We start from the raw sequence: 20,109 nt of genomic DNA on the forward strand, positions 1-20,109 counted from the left end.
GAGGATAGTCGCATGTACAGAAAATAACTTAACTTCTTCGGCTTCTTTAGGACTCGCTCTACACACCAAAAGCCGAGAGTCGAACGAGGCTTTGGCAAGATTGAGGATTGACAGGATCCTACGCGCCGTGGTACGCTAGCACCGGATTCCCCTAGATGATCATGCCCGCGAGATGAAACTTGCCCAGCTATCGCGGTACAGTCCCGGATCCGTTGAAACTGAAGAATCGAGAAAGGAAAAGCATGGTTGGCTGTTTTGGTGCCATCAGGGATGGCAGTCAGTTCGATTTTTTCATCCTCGACGAAAGTCGCTAGGTAAGATACTACAAAGAGACAATTGGTATAGTCATAGCATATGCCAACACCTTCTGGTAGTATTCATAATTCCCTACCGATGGAACTCGGGGCAGAAGGAGCTGATTTGGAATCTTCTCAATTGGATTGTGGCCGCGGAGCAGTCTCCGTAGGGTCCGGACAAGAGTGGCTGAAAGGATTGGCCAACAACCTCTACGAGGTTGGGCGTAACCCCAAGGGGCATTGCGCGGATGGCTATCTCTGTCCTGTTCGAGCCTCGGTGGTCAGTTTGTTCTTATTTTTTCAACTGCCTTTGCTTGATCTTCGACGCGGTTGCTTTTAGCCTTTTGTTCTAGGATCTAGGCCTTATTGTTGGTTGTCCATGTTGCTCTTGCTGCTGTTTTTGCTGCTTGTTGCTGCTTACCTCTCGTCTCCTTGTATTCTACAACCTTGCATACAGAAGAGTGGAATCCATTCATAAGCAAATCATATAGAAGATTGAATTCTGTTCTACAGCCGATCGGACAACACCATCACAATGCACGAACATTCAAACAACCAAAGCACAGAATATCATAAAAAAAAAAAACAGAATCAACAAATCAACTAAGCATCGAGAGAGACCTCCAAAATGCGCTCCTTGACGCAGAAGCCCAGATCCTCCTTGGCGCCTGCCAGATACTCGACCGACTCGAGATCGGACGCAGCCGGGGTAGACAAGGGACTGCCCGAGCTGCTGTTGGCCGTCAGAGTGGGCAGTGGGCTGGTCTTAGTCACCGACTCCTCTTCTTCCTCTTCGTCCTTCTTCACTTCTTCCTCCACCTTCACTTCAACCTTCACTACCACCTTCTCCTCTACCTTCTCCTCCACCTTCTTGGCCCGCACAGCCACTTGCTCAACAGCATCGCGGACCAGATCACCCACAGACCCCCCATTCAAGATCTTCAACGTCGGAATATCCGCCTGCAGCTCCTTGGTGAACCACGCCCGGATATCGACCGCCACCAGCGAATCCACCCCACGATCCACCAGCGGCACCGCCTCATCGACCGCCTCCGCCGCCGGGATGCGCAGCAACCGCTTGAGATGCGCGACGAACGCCTCCTTGACCACCACAAACGCCTCAGCAGGCGACTCCAACACCCGCTGCAGCCGTACCTTGATGGGCTCCGAAGCCGCCGCACCAGCATCCCCACCACCAGGTCCAACACTGCCCTCGTCGCGACGCACCAAGTGCGAGAACTTCACATCGCGTCTGCGTCCCTCGGGAACCAGCTCCTCCTCCGAAGGAACCCGCGTATTCACCCCGGTGACCACCTGCGCCGACGCCGCGAGGCGATCCTCCTCCTCGTTAACAGCCGGCCGACCGGACAGGATCGCCTCCGCGAACAGCACCTGCAGATCCTCCTCGCTGATATTGATATACCCCAGGGAGGCGAAGTAGTCGAAGTCGAAGGTGTCGGAGTGGGCGGCGTACCCCACGCCGAGCACCGCAGGGATACTCATAGCCGACCCGGGCAGGCCGTGCTTGCGGCGCCGCTGGTGCATCAGCGAGATCATGTACTCGTTCGCCGCGGAGTAGTTGCTCTGGCCCGTCCAGCCGATCACCGCCGCGATACTAGAGGCCACCACGAAGAAGTCCAGGTCGGGGGACCGGAAGAGTTCGTCCAGGAGCTGCGTGCCGCGGACTTTGGGAGCGAGCACGCGCGTGAATTGCTCGTAGCTCATGCGGGCGAACAGCTCGTCGGAGAGGATCATGGCGCCGTTGATGACGCCGGCGATCGGGGGCAGGGTCGCGGTCAGGGCAGCGTGAACGGAGAGGAGGGAGTGTTGGCTGGTGATGTCTAGGGACACCGCGCGGACGACCGCCTGGTGCTGCGTGGCCATCTCCTGGATAAACTGCGGGGAGACCTTGGGCGTTCGGCTGGTGAGGACCACGTAGCGGGCGCCGTGCGCAATGAGCCAGCCTGCCAGTGACTGACCGAGTTCTCCGGCCATTCCGATGAAGAGGTAGGTGCGGTCGGGACGGAAGAGGCGGCCGGAGGTGATGGGCTGGACGGTCGCCGTCACTGTCGGGCTGGCAGTCCAGTCGATGACGCTCAGGGCTTCTCCGAGCATTGAGTTGTCCTGCACTTGGTCTAAAGCGATAAGAGGCGGAAGCGAAGCTGCGGTAGAAGATGAGGCAGCCTTGTAGGCCGTCTGGAATTGTTGAGCAATGCTCGAAGAAGCGTTGAGCTCGCTTTCGGTAACGGCGTGACTTATTAAGGTTTGTTCGTTGAGTACCAAACAGGAGGCAGGCAGATGCTGCAGGATGGTCTGATGCATTGCCTTGCCGTTGGAGAACAGCACCGCGAAGCCAGGAGCTTTAGGAAGTAGGCTCTTGACCGCCGACTGGGACAGACGGGGATCCAGATGGATGGTTGATGTATCTTGACTATCAGTTGCGGTGTCAGTAAAGACGAGAGCAACATTCTTCGCCTCTGCTTGCGCTGTCAGTGCTGCTTGAAGCGTAGCATCGGCCGAATGAATCAAGCCAGTGGACCCGGGAAGAGCGATCGACAGGATGCGCTGAGCGATGAGCTGCGCAGCCAGTGACACCAGGCGGGAGGCCAGTGCTGGCTCCCCATGCGCATTTTCTTCCACCAGTACACATTGAGAACGAGGTACTGTGACCACCGACTCATTTGATGTGGCCAATGCGAAGACCGTCTCTTGGGTGTCGATGTCCTTTCCGATACACGGCCGAACAAATTCTCCCGTGCACGCAGCCACACTTTGCAGCAAGGAATGTGTGATCCGGAGCGAGCGTGCTGGCTCGTCGAGCGGCGGCGACCAGCGCAATGGCGAGGGGACCTGCAGCGCCAGTGCCTGAGCATCTCCGTCTTCCACGCTTACCAGCGCCAATCGTTCGGTCGCCGGCGACACTGTGGCTTTGATGGAGCGGCGGAGGGCGTTGTAACGGTTGTTCTTCGCCTGATCGGCTCGCAGTCTCGTGATATAGAGCTTGCTTGTGCTGCTGGAATAGACCTCGGGCTCCATGGTCCACAGCAGCGAGGCATCCGGCTCGCTGGCTTTCCAGCTGTAAAGCGCCTGCTGACGCAACAGGGCCTCGGCAAGGATGTTGGCAGTTCCCGCCTGAATGCCGGTCTCGAGATCGAACAACTGACTGTTCAGATCTGGCTGCTCGTTCTGGATGGTGCGGAAAATGCCCAGCATCATGTAGCTGGCTGGGGTCTGGTCGCGCGCGCCTGCGGTGACCCAGAGGAATGTACCCGCCGTGCTGGTGCAGGTCTGCAGAGCCGAGAGCTTGTCCTGCGTCACATCATCGAGATACGGGCGATCGAGATCGGTGAGGACGAGAATCGTTAGCGATCCGGGCACAGAGAACTTGGACGGCGTCAAGTCTGACCTAGCCAGGTCGGACAGCGTGGGGAAGAACTCGGTGCGCCCGAACCGCGGCCCCAGGACTTGGGCAACGTCCCGGCCAAGTTTGTGCACCGGCCAGGTCGTGCCTCCGACAATAGCCAGGGCATCAGTCCGGATCCCTTCGGGATGAACGGCCACGCTGAGCGGGTTCCGCAGGAGAGCGACGCGATCGTCAACGGCTTGTGCCACAAAGACCGTCATGGGCAATGAGGCGCTGATATCCGGACTGACAGTATCGATACCGCCAAACCCGGATGCCTGCAGTGCTGCATCCCATTGACTCAATGTGAACAAGGGACCCCAGGGCCGGCCGGTGTCCGCGCCAATCCACCATCCGGGCAGTGTGCCGACGGTCATGCCGCTGAAGAGCAAGTCCGTCGAGGTCAGCTCAGCGACCACCAGGAAGCCTCCCGGTCGAAGAAGACGGCGCACGTTGGATAGCGAAGCCTGGATATCCCCCGAGACGTGCAGAACGTTGACCGCCACGATGACATCGTATGTCTCCTCCTCGAAGCCCTGGGTGGAGGGAGACCGCTCCATATCAAAGGTCTGATAGCGCATGCGAGCAGCATCGGGCCCGAAGCGGTCCTCCGCCGCCAAGAAGAACCCGCTGGAGATATCCGTGAAGGTATAGGAGCCATAGCTGCCCTGCACAGCGTCGAGCACCGCCGAGGTTGTGGCACCAGTGCCGGCACCCACCTCGAGAATGTGCACCCCGGGGAAGCGGTGCGAGATTTGAGCCACGATGCGCGAGAGCCAGCGACCGGTGGGACCGGAGCAGATGGCGTCTTCCGCATAGAATGCCCGCAGAAGTCCATCCTGGTTCATGTGCTCCAACATGGAGGTTCCCGCCCGCAGCACGGGGACCAGGTTCTCGCCCACTACCTCGACGAAACGGAAGTCCTTCCGGTCGGCATACCGGGCGCACAACTCGGCAATCTGCTCCCGAGTATCCTGGTTGCGGCTAGCTGAGACCTTTGGGTGGGCGCCTCGAGACACCATCTCCACCATCCGGTCACACCAGCCCAGGTATTTCTGGTAGTGGGGCAGGAGGCCATCGCGCTCGGTGGCAGGAATGGCGGCGGCGGCCTCGCGAAGATACCAGTAGGAGATGCGGTCCACATCCTGATACATTTGGACTTCGACGTCGGTGAGCGTCTCACCCTCAGCGGCGAGAAGGCCATCGGGGGTGGCGAGTCCATACTGGAATTGGGAGAACATCGGAAGGTCGTCGCGCGAGGTGGCTGGCGAGAATGGGACAAGAGTTGCACCCTCCACCTGTACGACGACGGCAGGTGCAGATCCCTCGACATTGTGGCGCAACGTCAACTCTCCTACGATCTGAGTGGGCTCCCTTTTGGTAATACTCGCCTCGAACTCCAGTCGGTCGGGTCGTCCACCGGCTCCCGATTGGGTGAAATACGGGTTGATGGTGATCGCGTCAATGGATACCGGGACGTGCAGCGACCAGAGTTGCGTGTCACCGGGGTACGACCACGCGGCGAAAATGCTCTGCAGCGCTGAGTCCAGGGTACCAGGGTGGACGAGGAGGTCATCTTCCCAGCCCGAACCGGCGTGATCCGTCAAAGTGCCAGTGCTGTATCCGGGCTTCCGGCGGATGTCGCTCAGCCCCCGGAAGTGTCCACTGTAGCCGTATCCGACGCGGGAGAGATTCGCGTAGAAGTGTTCCTCTGTGATCGGGACGAGCTGGTAGGTATTTTTAGCTGCGCCCGAGTCAAGGGTATCGGCAGCCTGAGCACAGAGCTCTCCTTCTACTCGGCCCTGGGCGTTCAACACCAGAGTACTGCCGTTCGTCACTGAGTAGCAGGCCCACCGTGTGGTGATGTTTGTCGCGGACCGCTCGATGGCCGAGAGGCTGAAGATGACCTCGACGCTGGAATCGTCGTCGTCTAGGGTGACAGCACGGGGGATCTGGACGTCGCGCACGCTGATCACTCCGAGGGTGCTGTCGCCACCAGTACTCTCCTGTGCCAGTCGGGAAAGCGCCTCGACGGCCATGCTGACGTATCCCATGGCCGGGAAGACGGTCTGGCCCTGCAGCTGATGGCCGTTGAGCCAGGGCAGGTCGCGGGGCTGCAGGAAGTTGCGCCACTGCACCTCACCCGGCGTCAAGGCTTCAGTAATGGGCGTACCTAGCAGAGGGTTGGGCTTGTGGGTCGGTTGCCGATGCTTGAAGTGGTTGGCCACCCGACTGTCTGTCCAGTGTGCCTTGGAGTGGTCAAAGGGATACGACGGGAGATCGTCGATGACGACCGGACTGCGGCCGCTGCCAGAAAGGAGCGACTCGACGGCTGCGAGCTTAATGTTACCAGTGCCCAGCTGCGTCCATACAGCGCCAAGAGCGGTGTTGAGCTGTACAACGTCGTCCTGGCCTCGCGCCAACAGACCCGTGTAGGGCGTAGTGGCAATCGTGGCCGTGGCGGGTCCCTTGAGCGCTGGGTGCGGGCCGACCTCGATGGCCAGGTCGAATTGTCCCGTTGCGTCCTGGGCCTCGCTGAGCGCACCAGCAAAGAGAACGGCTTTGCACATGTTGTCCACCCAGTACTGATTCGTCAGATTCGTAGAGTTCATGGGTTGGCCCTCGAAGACACTGGAATACCAGACTGTCGAACTGTTCGGGGTTGCAGTGGCCTGAACTCCGCATTCATCCAAGGAAGCCAGATAGGGTCCAGCACATGCGGCCATGTGAGCGCTGTGGTAGGCAGTGTCCACTTTCAGCTTACGAGCAAATGTGCCTTGAGCCTTGAGCAGAGCTTCAGCCTCCTCGACTGCATCAACATCGCCACTCAATGTGACACTAGAGGGCGAGTTGACAGCAGCAAGCTGCAGACGACCATAGAATTGAGGCGTAGAGCAGAGTGCTTGGGCGGTCTCCTTGTCTGCACCGACAGCCATCATGCCTCCGCGGGGCGCATGGAGGTTGGGGCTGGCGGCACGCTTGGCATGCACACCACGATAGTAGGCAATCCGGATGGCGTCGACGTCAGACAGGAGCCCGGCGGCGTAGGCGGCGCCAATCTCGCCAGAGGAGTGCCCCACAACAGCCGCAAAGGTGATACCCGCGGCGCGCAGGATGTCTACCAGCAGGATTTGGACGGCCGTGCACAGCGGCTGAGAGAGAGCCGCCTCTGCGATCCGCGAAGTCTCCGCGCTGGCCAGGAGCTGGTCAGCCAGAGTCCACGTGGGACAGTCTGCTGGGTCGGGAAGGCTCTGCAGTGCACGATCGAGCAGGGCGAGACGTTCGGCGGCGAACCGCGAGGTTTCGAGCAGCCGCGCGCCCATTCTGGGCCATTGCGCTCCCTGTCCGGTGAAGATGCCTAGAATCCTGGGGGCGGCCGGTGAGCTGAAGCGCGGACTCAGAGCCGTGTCTGTGCTTGAGACAAGCTCTTCCAAGGCACTTATTGCGTCGTCGAGCGTCGTTGCTGACACCGCTTTCCGGTAAGGCAGCGTCGATCGTCGGACTTGCAGCGTGTAGGCAACATCAGCCAAGGAGATGTCAGGGTTCGTCTTGAGGAACTCGAGGTGTTGTGCCAGCATCTCGCGCAGAGGCTTCTCTGCAGCAGCTGAGAACACCAGCGGCGTGTAGAGCTGACCATTGCCCTCGGATTCTTCCGCCCTGTCTGGGGCGATGTACTCTTCCAGAATGCAGTGGGCATTCGTACCGCCGAAGCCGAAACTATTGACGCTCGCTCTTCGTACCTGGCCCTCCGCGACAACCCACGGCTTTTGCGCAGTCAGAATCTCAAGGTGCTTGAAGTATGGCGCGACCTTGGGGCTGAGGTCCTGGAAGTGCAAGTTCGGCGGCATGGTGTGGTCCTTCAGGGCCAATGCCGTGCCAATCAGACTGGCGAGACCCGCCGTGCCCTCTGTGTGACCGATGACCGTCTTGATGGATCCCACCACCAGTTTCTCCTCGGTGGAGACGACCCCGGTTGGGAAGAGGGCGTTCGAGATCGCCTCAGCCTCCTGCGGATCGCCCGCCTGCGTGCCCGTGCCGTGGGCATGGAAGAACTGCGGTCGATCGTTGATGTTGCGGATGGGGTCGAGGCCCGCGCGCGCATAGCATTCCCGGATCAAGGCCGCCTGCGCGATGTTGCTGGGCACGGTCAGACCGGCGGTGCGGCCGTCTTGGTTCACGGCGGTCTCGCGGATAATGCACTGGATGGGGTCGTTGTCCGCCAGCGCCTGCGACAGGGTCTTCACCAACACGGCCGCAACACCCTCGCCGCGCGCGTACCCGTCGGCGGCGACATCCCACATGGCGCAGCGACCGTTGGGAGAAAGCATTCCCAGATTACTCTCGGAGATGTACATTGCTGGTTACGACGGTTGTCTGGGTCAGCGACATTCTACATTTGTGGGTGAGACCACATTGAGCAAGTGACTAGGATTTCTTACCTGGACTGAGAATCAGATTCGTGCCCGCCGCCACGGCAACCTTGGACTTCCCACTGCGCAGGGCCTGCACTGCCAGATCGAGGGCGACCAGACTGCTCGAGCAGGCCGTGTCGATAGTCATGCTGGGACCATGCCACCCGAAGAAGTAGGACAACCGATTGGCGACGATGCCACGCTCCAGGCCCGTGGCCGTGTAGCGCGGCAGTGTCTCCCAGTCGCGGGTCAGCATCGTGCTCCAGTCGTCCGACATCAGCCCGACGTAGACGGCGGTATCCGACCCGCGCAGGTCCTCCATAGGCTGGCCGGCCGCGCACAGCCCGTCGTAGACGGCCTCCATCAGCAACCGCTGCTGCGGGTCCATGGCGTCGGCCTCGGCGGCCTGGATATTGAAGAAGCCGGCATCAAACTGGGCGACGGGGCTGCTGCCTGCGCTTGAGTCTTCCGACTCAGCCAGCCAGTAGGACTTGGGGGCGTTGGTGGTGCCGTGGTGGGTGCCGACGGGGTGGTAGAACAGGTCGACGTCGAATCTGGAGGCCGGGGGTTTGCTGCTCAGGTCGGTGGGGTCGCGCAGAAGAGACCAGAGCTTCGAGGGCGTGTCGGCTCCCCCCGGGAAGCGGAAGCCGTAGCCGATTACTGCGATGGGTTCGACCATTGTGTCTATGTCTATGGGGGTATCGTGTCTATTGCGTTGGTATCGTGTTGGACCCAAGGGGAAGGTGGAAAGGTCTGAAGAATGTTAAGTTGAGTATACTGGTCTGGGAGAGGGAGAAGTTGATTCTGGCTGCTGTGTAACCCCTCGACCTGATGAGGTCTACATATATCCTTGTGATGGTAGCATTAGACCGATTTACTCGGGATACGCATGAGGATGATCCGTTGTGTTTCCTGCTTATCCCATCCTGCTGCCTTGTTGCATGCGAAGATTTGCGAGCACGGACAGTAGGGCAAGATCGGAGAGATGCAATGCAAGACAAATCCGAGGCGGAGAAATGGAGCAGGCAGTCTATGCCGGATGGGGGAAAGGTGAATGAAAGGTGTGGTGGCAGTGGTGGCGCACTGCAGGATGCCCCGAACTCAATTTCTACTACCCTCGGAAGAGCCCTAGCCATGGCTGTAGTCGTTCGGAGAAATGGGTTCGGGGCGTGCTTGGGGCTTTGGGTCTTGCGTGCCGAATGGGGCTCCTTGGGGTTATCGTTGTGGGATGGACGTTGATTATGCTTGCTTTTGTTGCTTGCGATATCTCTACTTCCTCCATCCCATTTGAACAGGTGATGTTTGCCACATAGTGATCGATGATTCTGGGATATCTTGTACGGTTCATGGGGCTCATGGGCTTGTAAGGGAGGTTGTTGGAGAGCGCTTTCTGATTTATTGCCGGGTTGATGTGTTTGATGTGTTTGATGTGATTGATAGTGATTGGACTGTGATGGTCTGAGGTATACAGCATAGCAAAATTGATGGATGTAGACAGAAATACTGCCTTCTTGATTTCCCCAATATCTCGGGAGTCATATAGTCTCCTTACCATAGAGATGTATTCCACGGGCCACAAACCCCTACATCATGCAGCAAGACAATTCAGAAAGCACGAGTATATTTGCAAATATCATACTGCACTCAACCTATATCTCAGTAACCCCATCCGTAACCCCAAAAATCAAGCAAAGCCCAGCTTATACCCCAGAACCACCCACAAATACGCGACCCCGGTCTTGAGCACCGTCCACCACAGCCCCAACCCCATGAACCCAATCAAGCGATTCAGCAGAATCAAGCGCTCGGCATAGAAGCGGGCCTCGCGGTCCCGCTCGCGCTGGGTGATCTCCCCGCGCCACACGCGGTCCATCTGCAGGGCATGCTGGGCGGCCTGCTCCGAGGCCTTGCCGAGATGGGAGCGGAACCCGGTGAAGGCATCGCCCACGAGTACGAGCCGGTCGTCAAAGAAGCTGGCCGTGGAGCACTGCGCCTCGCCGACCTTGGTCACGAACACGCGCGGGGTGAGCGAGACCACCTCGGCGAGCGGGGCGGTCATCTTGGGCAGGTGGGCGGCCAGCTGCGCGCGCCAGACCTCCGGGTCGACCAGCCCCTGCGGCACGGTGTTGGGGTGGACCTTGCCGTGGATGTCGGTGAAGATCCTGGCCATCTCGGGGGACCCTTCCGGTAGGAAGTAGTACCAGACCCAGTTGAGGAGGCGTTTGCCGGGCTCGACGTGGCCCTGTTCGGTGGGGATGAAGTAGCTTTTTTCCTGTCGGTTAGCATTCACACCTTCGGTTCACCCCGAGTCCGTTGGACAAGAAAAAGGGAACGGACGAACCTAATGAAATACGTGCCCCGCAACAGCGTAAAATTCAGACGATTCTCAAAGTACTCCACCGTGCCGGCCGACAGCAACTTCTCCGGCACCGTGCCGCGCCACCCGATGTAGCCGGCGTACTCCTTGCGCGTGGGCACCTGCAGCAGCCGGCGCACCGTCGAATGCACCCCGTCCGCCGCGAGCACCATCCCCGCGCGCGCCGTCTCCGTCGCCCCCGTCGTGACGTCCACGTAGTCCACCTCCACCAGCCCGTTGCCCCCGTCGGCGGCCCGGTCGTACCGGAGACCGGTCACCTGCTTGCCCGGCCGGTAGTCCACGGTCCCGTCGCCGGGCCTGGGCCCCGGCGGGTGCGGCACGGCGGCGGACGCCAGCCCGTCGAAGTTGGCCCGCAGGATCAGGTACAGACAGCCCCAGTTGCTCATGTGGTGGCGCCAGCGCGTGTTGGCCACGCGCAGGTGCTTGCGCCGCCACGCCGCGCTCAGGTACTCCGTCGGGATCGCCGCCGGCCGCCCCGTCGCGTCGTACTTGTCCAGCAGCGCGACGACGCTGGGGCCGATCGACACCCCGGACTCGTGGCTGTGTCGGTCCTTGGACGGGTCTTGTTCCAGCACGATTACGTTGCTGCCTTGCCGTTTCAGTTGGAGGCCTTGCAGCAGGCCTGCGACGGAGCCGCCGATCTGTTTACTGGGTGTTAGTGGGGTTGGGTGGGGAGGAGAGGGTAGGGTAGGGTCAGGGGGCGGAGGGGGTCAGGGGTCGGGGTTCGCACGATGATCACGGATTCGGGGACCATTGTTCCTGTCTTGGTGTGTCTGGATAAGGGGAAAACTGGTGGTTACGAGAAGTGGACAGCCACAGAAAATATCTCGCTCAAGTATGGAATATGGGTAGGTGAACCTAGGGCAGTTGAATTAGCAGGCAGAAAAAAGGCGAACAATCAACCAGGAGAAACCAATGCAAATGCGCGCAGTATTATGAAGAATGAACGCACAGGTATCGGTATCAGCTCCCAACACGCCATGAGCCTGGTCAGCATCCTAGCACTTCCTTCATGCATGCATCCGCATGGTTTCTCCCACATGGTCGGAGAAAAGAACCCCATTCAAGCCGAAGGGTTGCATGACCGTCGGCGAGTCCTCGATTCCCCCGATGTCGACACCTGGGGCACGCAATCAATACCCCTTCGGGCGTAGGGCGGGTCGGGATTTCCGAATGTCCCGTTTAGGGTCAGCGCGAGTGAGCCCTATCTGACTGGGTGGTTGGAGCCTTGCAGGATTACTAGGGCAGCCTTCGTTTTGCCCATGTCTGACGAATGCACAAACAGTTCACATGGGTGGTTTGTGAAGATGACTGCGCTGCAGCAATGCTCTATCCGGGGGAGGGTCAGGGCGGCCGTTCTCCGTGTTCAAATATATGGCAGGCGTTGCTTACGTATCGGACGCTCATAATCTATGTATCTATGGCCATAACATTGTTCTAAGAAGGATCGCAAACAACCGAGGACTATCGCGGATATCAATACATATTCAGCAGCTCTCGCAGCAAATGCTCTACCTCGTCTATCTTGCTTCGCAGGTGGCTTCCCTGCTTTCTCATCGTCTGGTACAAGTGCTCGTTCGTCAACCCCATGATTGCGCCCTGCGGGGAGACACCCGCCCCGTCCTCCTCCTCCACATGCACCCTCGATCGCTCCGTCCCAGATTCCCGAGTGACCCCTTTGTGGTTGGCAAGGATACTCACCCCATCGGGCAGCTCCAAAGCCGCCTCCGTCTCCTCCAGCGACCCCAGCAAGATGGCCACCGCTTTGCGCGCCCGCGTCGCCGTCTCCCGCACCGGGGTGTCAACACACCCGCACGTGGGCTGGAGCTCCCCCAGCCGCAGGCCAAGGTACATGTCCGCGTCTTCCAGAAAGGGGTCCAGCGACGGCTGTCGCGTGGGATGCGAGGAGCAGTGCATGGCCGAGAGTTGGGACAGCTGATCGTAGAGGTCGGTGAAGATCGCGGTATAAATGCGGGTCAGAACCAGATAGCAGGAGAGAGTGAGGAGCTTGGTAGGAATGTCAAATGCAGTGGTCGAGGGTAACGGTTCTGCGGCCGACGCCGCGAATCGCTTCGGCTCGTCTTCCGCCTCGCCCCCCTCCGTCCCCCTGTGGGCGGAGACCACTTTGTAGAAGCCCCGCGAGAGGAACAGTGCATCGCCAATCGGGTAGTTGTCAAGCGCATCACCGCCCCCATGCTGCTGGTAATCCTGCGACATGGACGCCGATGAGGCGCGAGAGCTTTGAGAAATCTGAGCTTCGTAGTGCGACATCTTGGCCAGGAGTCCGGTCAGGGTGGTGAAGTGGTCTTCCGCGGGAGACGGCCCCGCCGTCGTCGCCGCTGCCATCTTTTTCGTTGCTGTTGTTGCTGTAGTTGTCATCATCGGTCGTCCTCCTTCCATCGAGTCATTGATCAGCGCATCCCCCTGTGCGAAAGACAGCAGAACCTTGTCCCAGTCGGTGTACATCGACAATCCCGCCATGTACTCGTCCGCAGCGCTCGCGGTGGGAGCTTCCAACCCATCGTCCAGACCCGACAAATGATGCGCCGAGAAGTGCTCGGTGCTCATCAACAGGTCCGGTGGGTCGATCAATGCGGCCGAAGTCTCGTCGCCCCATGGAAACGAATCCACGATCATCGCGTCGGTGTCCGCGAAGAGGCTGCCGTCTTTCTTCGCCGTCGCCCCAAGGGGCAGGGCGGGACACTCCAAGGGCGAAGGCAGCGATGACAAGGATGACGAGCACGAGGAGGAGGAGGGCGCAGAAGAAGACGAAGAAGATGGAGGGAGCACAAAGGTGCCCATCCCCGGCAGTGGGGGCTGGGTCAGGCCCTCCCGTTCCGTGCGCGTCAACTTGCGCGAGTGCGAGTGGGACTGTGACTGCGACTGCGATTGCGACTGCGCTTCGGGCGGGTCCTCGTCTCCTCCCCGCAGTTTGTTGCGACCCGTCTTCAGTCGTCGACTGTAGGTGCAGGACCGGGGGATCTTCGCCTTCGCGCAGCGTTGGCAGGGCCCGGTGGGGTCGCCCGCGATCGAGGGCACGCAGCGCAGCTTGTGGGCGCGACAGCGCTCACAGGAGGCGCGGAGGCTGGGATTGCTGTCGCTCATGGTGGTAATTGGAGACAGTGACAGTCGTTGAAAACGCGGTGTGGAAATGTGTCGAAACAGAGGTATACGAAGAGGATGGGACTTGCAATGGCTGTTGTTGAGCGTTGTCTGATTGCGTAGAGGGGGAAATTAAAGTGGGCGGCGGGGAGGGATTTCTATGGGGCGGGCGGGGTTTCTGGGAAGGGGGGGTTGAAGTGCTTCCGGAGGAATTGGTAGAGTCTTTCTCCGCCCACATGGACTGCTCTTACTACTGCCTCCTCCTATCACCTTCCGGATACGCACATTTAGTTATCTTCGTGTTCTGTTGTTTGCGCCGTATTGGCTGTCAGCCATCCCGGAACCGTGATGGATTTGAGCCAGGATCATGCTCCCTGGTTCGGGCATTCCTGCCCTAACCCTCAAGAAGGCTAGAGTGAGGGGAGAGGGTGATGAGACAGAGACATGTCGCTCGCTTATCATGCATATACGTCGTTATATCCGTTTCAAATTGTCCTCGCAGTGGGCGTGGGCAGTAGGCAGTGGCGAGCGAGGCGGTGGTGATGGTGTTGACTGCTGATAAAACAGCCAAGTAATATATAGAGTATAAGCACTAGCCATCTGAATCCGACTCCGGTGGTGAAGTAGCGAGCCACCCAACCATGCGTAAAAGCTTTACTGCCAATCCGGACCAGGCACTAAGATTACCCCTCACCAGCGAAAGATCTAGATTCGTCATGTCAATACTGCAGACAGACGTCTCATTCTTCAGCCCCAGGTTATATGAGCAATAAGCCTATATACTTGGGGGAAATAGCCGCTCTGGACCCGATAAGTTAACCAGATCAGGTTTGGTGTGAAGAAACCCATTGCGGGTGGCGATAGGCTTGATGAGCCAAGATAGGGAGGGAGCTACGGGGAAATGCCCGGTTGGAGACTGAGCATAGATTACCAATCTAATCACCGCCTACTAACTAGTTAAGTTAACTAACTTAAGTGCTTATCACTAATCACTTGGGGTAGGAGATGGAGGGGGCATCCTCAGTACTAGAGAGGCTCTGCATGAGACAGATAATCAGAAGAGGGGGGAACTCTCTCCTACCTAGGTTACTGACTCTTTCTGGCCGAGTGATTAAGTGCTTGGGCAATTGGGCGATTGGGTCCAATTGCGTCGTAATCGCGAGAAGTTGACAGGTTGATTACTTAGTACTGTACAGGACTTAGTACAGTACTTAGTGCTTGGTGGTGGTGGTGGTGGTGGTGGTGGTGACGCGGAAATACCCGCTGGCCCGTATCACCCGCAGCCAAGGAATGAGAGTCTGATTAGGTCTTACCTCCTCAGCATTGCACTTTCCACTCTGGGAATGGAAGTGTTGGATAGTCATAAGGTATACGTAATGTAACTTCACTTACTCATAGTTAACTTATCCTAACTTACTAAGAGCAGATCAGGGAGCATCAAAAGTGGGCTGCCGTCTTGGCGTGAAGCCACGCCCCGTATTTGTAAAACAGCACGGGCGCAGGAAGGAAGGCCAGCGCCAGAAACCCCAGCAAAGTATTGCCCCACCCATACCCCAGCGACTGGTACATCGCCGGCCCGGCCAACGGCAAAAAAGTACTGCAGATGAACCGTAACACGTTGTTGGCCGCCAACGCTGACGCTGACGCTGCCGATCCGAACAAGTCCACCAGATACAGCTGCGCAGGCATCTAACCAGAAAGACAAGGCACAGGACAAGAGTAAGCAATGGGTCACTAAGCAAAGAGAGAGGGGGGGGGGACTTGCTTACCATGACAAAGAAGGACCCAAACCCTATCACAGTAGTACCGATGATGGGCACGATCCAGTGCACCTTGTAGTAAGCCGTCCAGCCATAGATGAAGAGACCGATCGCAACGCAGGGGCAGAAGTAGATCATCAGCAGAAGACGATACTCGGGTCGATGCTGTGTGACGCCATCCTTCTTCATGCGCGCGGCCGTCACCCGGTCTCCCAGGGGTTTGGCAATAAACATACAACCGACCAACGACACGCCCAGTCCCAGATAGACCAGCCCGGAGGTGGCGGTGGTGAATCCATACTGCTTCTCAAACACCACCGTGAACGTGGTGAAGAGAAGATACATGAGTCCAAAGATGAGAGCCATGTAGATCGAGATCACCAACAAGATGGGGGATCGGAATAGAAGCTTGGTGGGCCGTACGAGGGCTTGTAGCAGGACTTGCTGCGGCGGTCGGTTGTCCGCCATCTTGGATCGTAGATGCACGTTCCCGGTCGCCACGCGAAGACGGGCGGCCTTACGCTCTAGCAGGACCTTGGGATGTGTCTCTCGCATCACCACCAAGGCGGCAATCCCAACCGCACCCCCGAAGATGGCCAGGAGCCAAAAGGTCCAACGCCATCCGAGACCCGCGGCGACAAAGCCACCGATGAGAGGGCCAAGTACCTAGTAGTCACCGAAGAACATGTGTGGTCAGCAACCTTCGCTTGTCATTCGTACCGAGTAGAGAGAGAGAAAGCGAGGGTCAACCCTACCGGTCCAGCCATAGGGCCCAAACTGTACAACGACATGGCGAGGGCGCGTTGCTGAATCACCGTCACATCGGCGATTGTCCCACCCCCCAAAGCCATTGGAGTCCCTCCTGCACAGCCGGAGATGAAACGACAAATCATAAAAGTGGCGAGGTTTTGACTCAGGGCGTTTCCGATCACGAACGCCACGAAAAATAGATTGGCGACATGATACACGGGTAAGCGGCCAAACACCTCGCTGAGGGAGGACATGAACATCGGGCCCATGGCCAAGCCCAGAACATAGAGGGTGACGGCCAGAGTAGCCACGGTAGAGGAGTGATTATCGAAGGTATCGAGGACTTTGTTGATACCGGGGGCACACATGGTTGGGCCCATGTTCCTAAGATGGTAAGTGGTTAGATGGATGGATGGATGAATGAGGGTTAATTCTGCCTGGGGCCGGAAGGATTGCGCCCTACATGACCAAAGAAATCAAGGCCACCACGATGACATGGGCCCATCGCTTGCCACTGGACCAGTTGTGTGGGTTTTGTTGATCCTCAGGCCCATCCCAATCGACAATCTCGTCATTGGTGGTTGGTTTGTCTTCCACCAGACTCGTCTCGAGAGAGGCTGCGCTGACGGCCGTCTCGGTATCTTCTTGTTTAGCCGCCATATCTGACTGTGTCTGGTCAATCTGACTGCTGTTGCAATACTTGGGGGATGGATTCGAATTAGTTTGGGTTAAGGTAATGTGTGTACATACTTCGGTGGTGAAAGTTTTTAAAGGTGAGAAGCTCCATCACACCACCGGAGTCCGCGTTAGCTACTCCGTACATTGAAAAACACCAGACTAGAGGAGGGGGAGAGGAGGGGGAGAGGAGGGGGGGGGATGGACAGGGAAGCTATCTCCGATTGAAAGTGTTCGGATCGTATATGCGGGCTTTCCTCCGATTAGGGCCGATTGCCCCCGCCGATCCCGTATATACGGTGATTGGCCTCAGGCAGATATCTTAACACTAGTACTAGGCCTACTAGGCCACTACTCAGTTAGTCTCCGTGCTTAAGGCATCCACTGCTGCTGACTCCGCCTCACTCAAAGAACCAACACTCACTATGAACTACCCAACATCCACCCCTCCTGCAACCATCCATCCATCCATCCATCATACATTCATCCTCCGTTGATCCCTATCTTTGAACATGTCCTCATCCAATGTCTCCATGTCGCAAGACCCGCTTACCTCATCCGCCGCAATCCCTCCCGCCAAGCCCCGTCGCCGGCGTGACAAACCCCAATTCTCCTGCAACGCGTGTCGTCAACGAAAGTCTCGATGCGATCGGCAACAGCCCACATGCTCCAGCTGTCTCTCGCGGGGTCAGACGTGCGTCTACCTGACGCCTAGGCCCGGAGCATCGTCCTCGTCGGCCCCGTCCAGCGGGACCTCCGGAGTCCATGACCGGCTCGTGCACCTGGAGCGTCTCGTTAAGTCGCTGATGGCCGATGGGGTGGTATCTCACCACCACCACCAACACCATAAGCCCCCGCAGCAGCCACTGGCTACGCCCGATTCCAGTTCCAGTGGCGGTCTTCGACAAGAGTCGGCCAGCGGCCTCGATACGCAGTCGGACTGCGGAAGCATGCAGATCACCAGTTCGGAGCTGCGGTATGTGGCCGGCGAACACTGGGCGGCCATCCTGGACAGTATCGCCGACCTGAAAGCCCACTGTGACCGCGAGGAGCAGATCTCCCTGGCCGAGACGCCCACTCACCTCAGTGAGGAGGAGCCACCCCACTTCCGCCATGCTTTGTTGCTGTATGGATGTCACCGGGCCACCTCGCGCGCGGAGATTATCGCGGCTCTGCCGCCCAAGGCCGCCGTCGACCGCTACATTTCCCGCTATTTCAACTATCTCGACCTAGTCGCATCCGGTGAGTGAGGCACTTCCCTGTTCAACCCTCTTTGCTATTCTCCGACCGTCTCGAGAGGGAGGTGGGCTGATTTCTGGATGGTGTACTAGCTGCGGTACATGGGCCCAGCTTTCTGCGAGAGGCAAGTTGGCATGTTTTCAGATTATCAGTGCACCCATGCTGACTACGATCACATAGTATGAGGCATTCTGGACCGATTCCAGCCGGGTGTCAATCGTATGGGTTGGCCTTCTCTTCAGCATGGTGTGTCTGGCGGTGATGGCTTCGGATACGACCGACGGGCCCGAAGCGGAGCAGAAGTCCCTCCAGATTGACCTCTACCGCGAGAAGATCGTGCAGTGCCTGGTCCTGGGCGAGTATACGAAGCCCGGGCAATATGTGCTGGAGACCGTCGTGCACTATCTCTACATTGAGTTTGGCATCAACCCGGACGCGGATCGCAACATCTGGTTTTTGTTAGGACTGGAAGTCAACCTGGCGATGCGAATGGGCTACCACCGCGACCCCAGCCACTTCCCGGGCATCTCACCGCTGCAGGGGGAGATGCGACGACGACTCTGGGCCACCGTGTTGACGAGCGACATTCTCCTCTCCAGCCAGATGGGGATGCCACGGATGATCTGTGACTGGAAGTGCGACACGGCCGAGCCGCGCAACCTCTACGACATGGACCTGGACCAGGAGCTGACCCAACTGCCACCGGCCCGCCCCGAGACGGAACACACCACGGCGCTGGGGATCATCGCCCGTCGCCGCATGATCATCGCGCTGGGCGCGATCGCCGATCTCGCGGACGCGGTCAAACCGGTCAGCTACGCGGAGATCATGCAAGCGGATAAAGCGCTGCACGAGGCGGTCGCCAGCATCCCCCCGCCGCTCCGCATCAAGCCGCTGGCGGCGAGCGTGACGGATTCGCCGCAGGTGATCATGTCGCGGCTCTTCCTGGGCCACCTTTTGTACAAGGGGCAGATCATGCTGCACCGACGGTTCCTGGAGCTGCATGTTGCGGCCACGGCGTCAGCGACAGCGACTGGTGCGGGGGCTGGCGCTGGCGCTGGCGAGAATGCTAGCGAGCAAGCCAGTGGTGAAGCGCCCTTCGCGTATTCGCGCACCGCCTGTATCGACGCCTCGCTGGGGACGTTGCACATCCAGCACGTGCTCGACGAGGAGACCTGCCCGGGCGGCCAGCTCCACGAGATGCGGTGGCGCATCACCTCCAGCATGAACCACCTCTTTCTAACAGCGACGATGATCCTCTGCTCGCTGCTGCACCGGGCGCAGCCGCTCGGCGAGCGCACGGAAGAAGTCCTGGCCGCCCTGCGGCGGGCGCGCACCATCTGGATGCGACGCAGTACCTCGTCCCGGGAGGCGAAGCGCGCGACGGAGATCGTCAGCCTTACCCTTGCGCACACCGGGGACGGGAATCGGAGTGCGACGAGCGCCGAGGAGGACAGCGAGCCGATGGTGGTGACGCAGAACGCGTCGACGGTCACCAGCAGTGACTTCACCACAGGGTTGGGGATGACCACCTGGTCGCATTCCATGGATCTGAATGAAGGTGAGCCGAATCAACTCCACCGCATGTTCATCACCCTTTCGTGTCTGACTCGCCTTAGCCGACCGGCGGATGATGCCGTCAATGCTGGGACCGTACCCGCCCCCGCAGTACACCGGGATGGACTACTCCTTCCCCATGATGGACGACTGGTTACAGATGCAATGGCTGGGTCCGCAGGAGGCGGATCCGTTCTTTTCCGGATGACTTACATCGTTCAGGATTAAATGTTTACTACTGGGAATAACACCATTGTGAAGATTCTGATCACCGCTGCAAGATCAGCGACCGTGATAAGAGTAAGTAATTAGCTATGTTGCTAAATTCATCTATCTCTGTTAAGGATGTGGATGGTGGATGAATCCCGGCTACGTAGTCTACCTGAGGAACTACCTTAGGTAGCTAAGACCCACCGAGGAGTACGGCAGACCATGTTTCGGTCTGCCCGGCGAGGACCGCGAACAATATCCTGTCCAATAGAATGCAGATTAGAAGGGGACGCTCTTGAGAATTCTAATCAACAGGAACAGGCTGCAG

At 58.6% G+C, this 20,109-nt stretch overlaps 5 protein-coding genes across 5 annotated transcripts; 1 reads left to right on the forward strand and 4 right to left on the reverse strand.

Annotated features, from left to right (window-relative positions):
• Positions 1–899: 899 nt before the first annotated feature.
• Positions 900–9,237, reverse strand: BO66DRAFT_366007 (ketoacyl-synt-domain-containing protein; the record flags this gene model as incomplete). Its single annotated transcript, XM_025645241.1, has 3 exons — positions 8,139–9,237; positions 1,179–8,056; positions 900–1,109 (listed from the first exon to the last, which is right to left on the reverse strand). The coding sequence occupies exons 1-3, from the start codon at positions 8,788–8,790 to the stop codon at positions 900–902; spliced, it is 7,740 nt and encodes a 2,579-aa protein (XP_025507667.1). The 5' UTR covers positions 8,791–9,237.
• A 558-nt stretch (positions 9,238–9,795) lies between these two features.
• BO66DRAFT_468275 (FAD binding domain protein) lies at positions 9,796–11,500 on the reverse strand (the record flags this gene model as incomplete). Its single annotated transcript, XM_025652637.1, has 3 exons — positions 11,219–11,500; positions 10,453–11,129; positions 9,796–10,375 (listed from the first exon to the last, which is right to left on the reverse strand). The coding sequence occupies exons 1-3, from the start codon at positions 11,240–11,242 to the stop codon at positions 9,796–9,798; spliced, it is 1,281 nt and encodes a 426-aa protein (XP_025507668.1). The 5' UTR covers positions 11,243–11,500.
• A 464-nt stretch (positions 11,501–11,964) lies between these two features.
• Positions 11,965–13,593, reverse strand: BO66DRAFT_434839 (Zn(II)2Cys6 transcription factor domain-containing protein; the record flags this gene model as incomplete). Its single annotated transcript, XM_025650805.1, has 1 exon — positions 11,965–13,593. One exon carries the CDS (start codon positions 13,591–13,593, stop codon positions 11,965–11,967), a length of 1,629 nt encoding a protein of 542 aa, XP_025507669.1.
• Positions 13,594–15,027: 1,434 nt separating this feature from the next.
• Positions 15,028–16,760, reverse strand: BO66DRAFT_408350 (MFS transporter; the record flags this gene model as incomplete). Its single annotated transcript, XM_025649112.1, has 4 exons — positions 15,028–15,279; positions 15,360–16,016; positions 16,106–16,484; positions 16,564–16,760. 4 exons carry the CDS (start codon positions 16,758–16,760, stop codon positions 15,028–15,030), a joined length of 1,485 nt encoding a protein of 494 aa, XP_025507670.1.
• Positions 16,761–17,209: 449 nt separating this feature from the next.
• BO66DRAFT_468277 (putative transcription factor) lies at positions 17,210–20,104 on the forward strand. The gene is made up of 4 exons (XM_025652638.1): positions 17,210–18,017; positions 18,107–18,138; positions 18,195–19,575; positions 19,634–20,104. The coding sequence occupies exons 1-4, from the start codon at positions 17,288–17,290 to the stop codon at positions 19,777–19,779; spliced, it is 2,289 nt and encodes a 762-aa protein (XP_025507671.1). The 5' UTR covers positions 17,210–17,287; the 3' UTR covers positions 19,780–20,104.
• The last annotated feature ends 5 nt before the right edge of the window (positions 20,105–20,109 follow it).

Source organism: Aspergillus aculeatinus, assembly GCF_003184765.1.
Source record: "Aspergillus aculeatinus CBS 121060 unplaced genomic scaffold BO66scaffold_5, whole genome shotgun sequence".
Lineage (NCBI taxonomy): Eukaryota > Fungi > Ascomycota > Eurotiomycetes > Eurotiales > Aspergillaceae > Aspergillus > Aspergillus aculeatinus.

What these genes read in the sequence shown, in the direction of transcription:
- BO66DRAFT_468277 (XM_025652638.1), top strand. Translation starts at nt 17,288, where the DNA reads ATGTCCTCATCCAATGTCTCCATGTCGCAAGACCCGCTTACCTCATCC. An exon ending in GGCCCAGCTTTCTGCGAGAG is followed by an intron (nt 18,139 to 18,194) that starts GCAAGTTGGCAT and finishes ACGATCACATAG; the next exon opens with TATGAGGCATTCTGGACCGA. An exon ending in TTCCATGGATCTGAATGAAG is followed by an intron (nt 19,576 to 19,633) that starts GTGAGCCGAATC and finishes GACTCGCCTTAG; the next exon opens with CCGACCGGCGGATGATGCCG.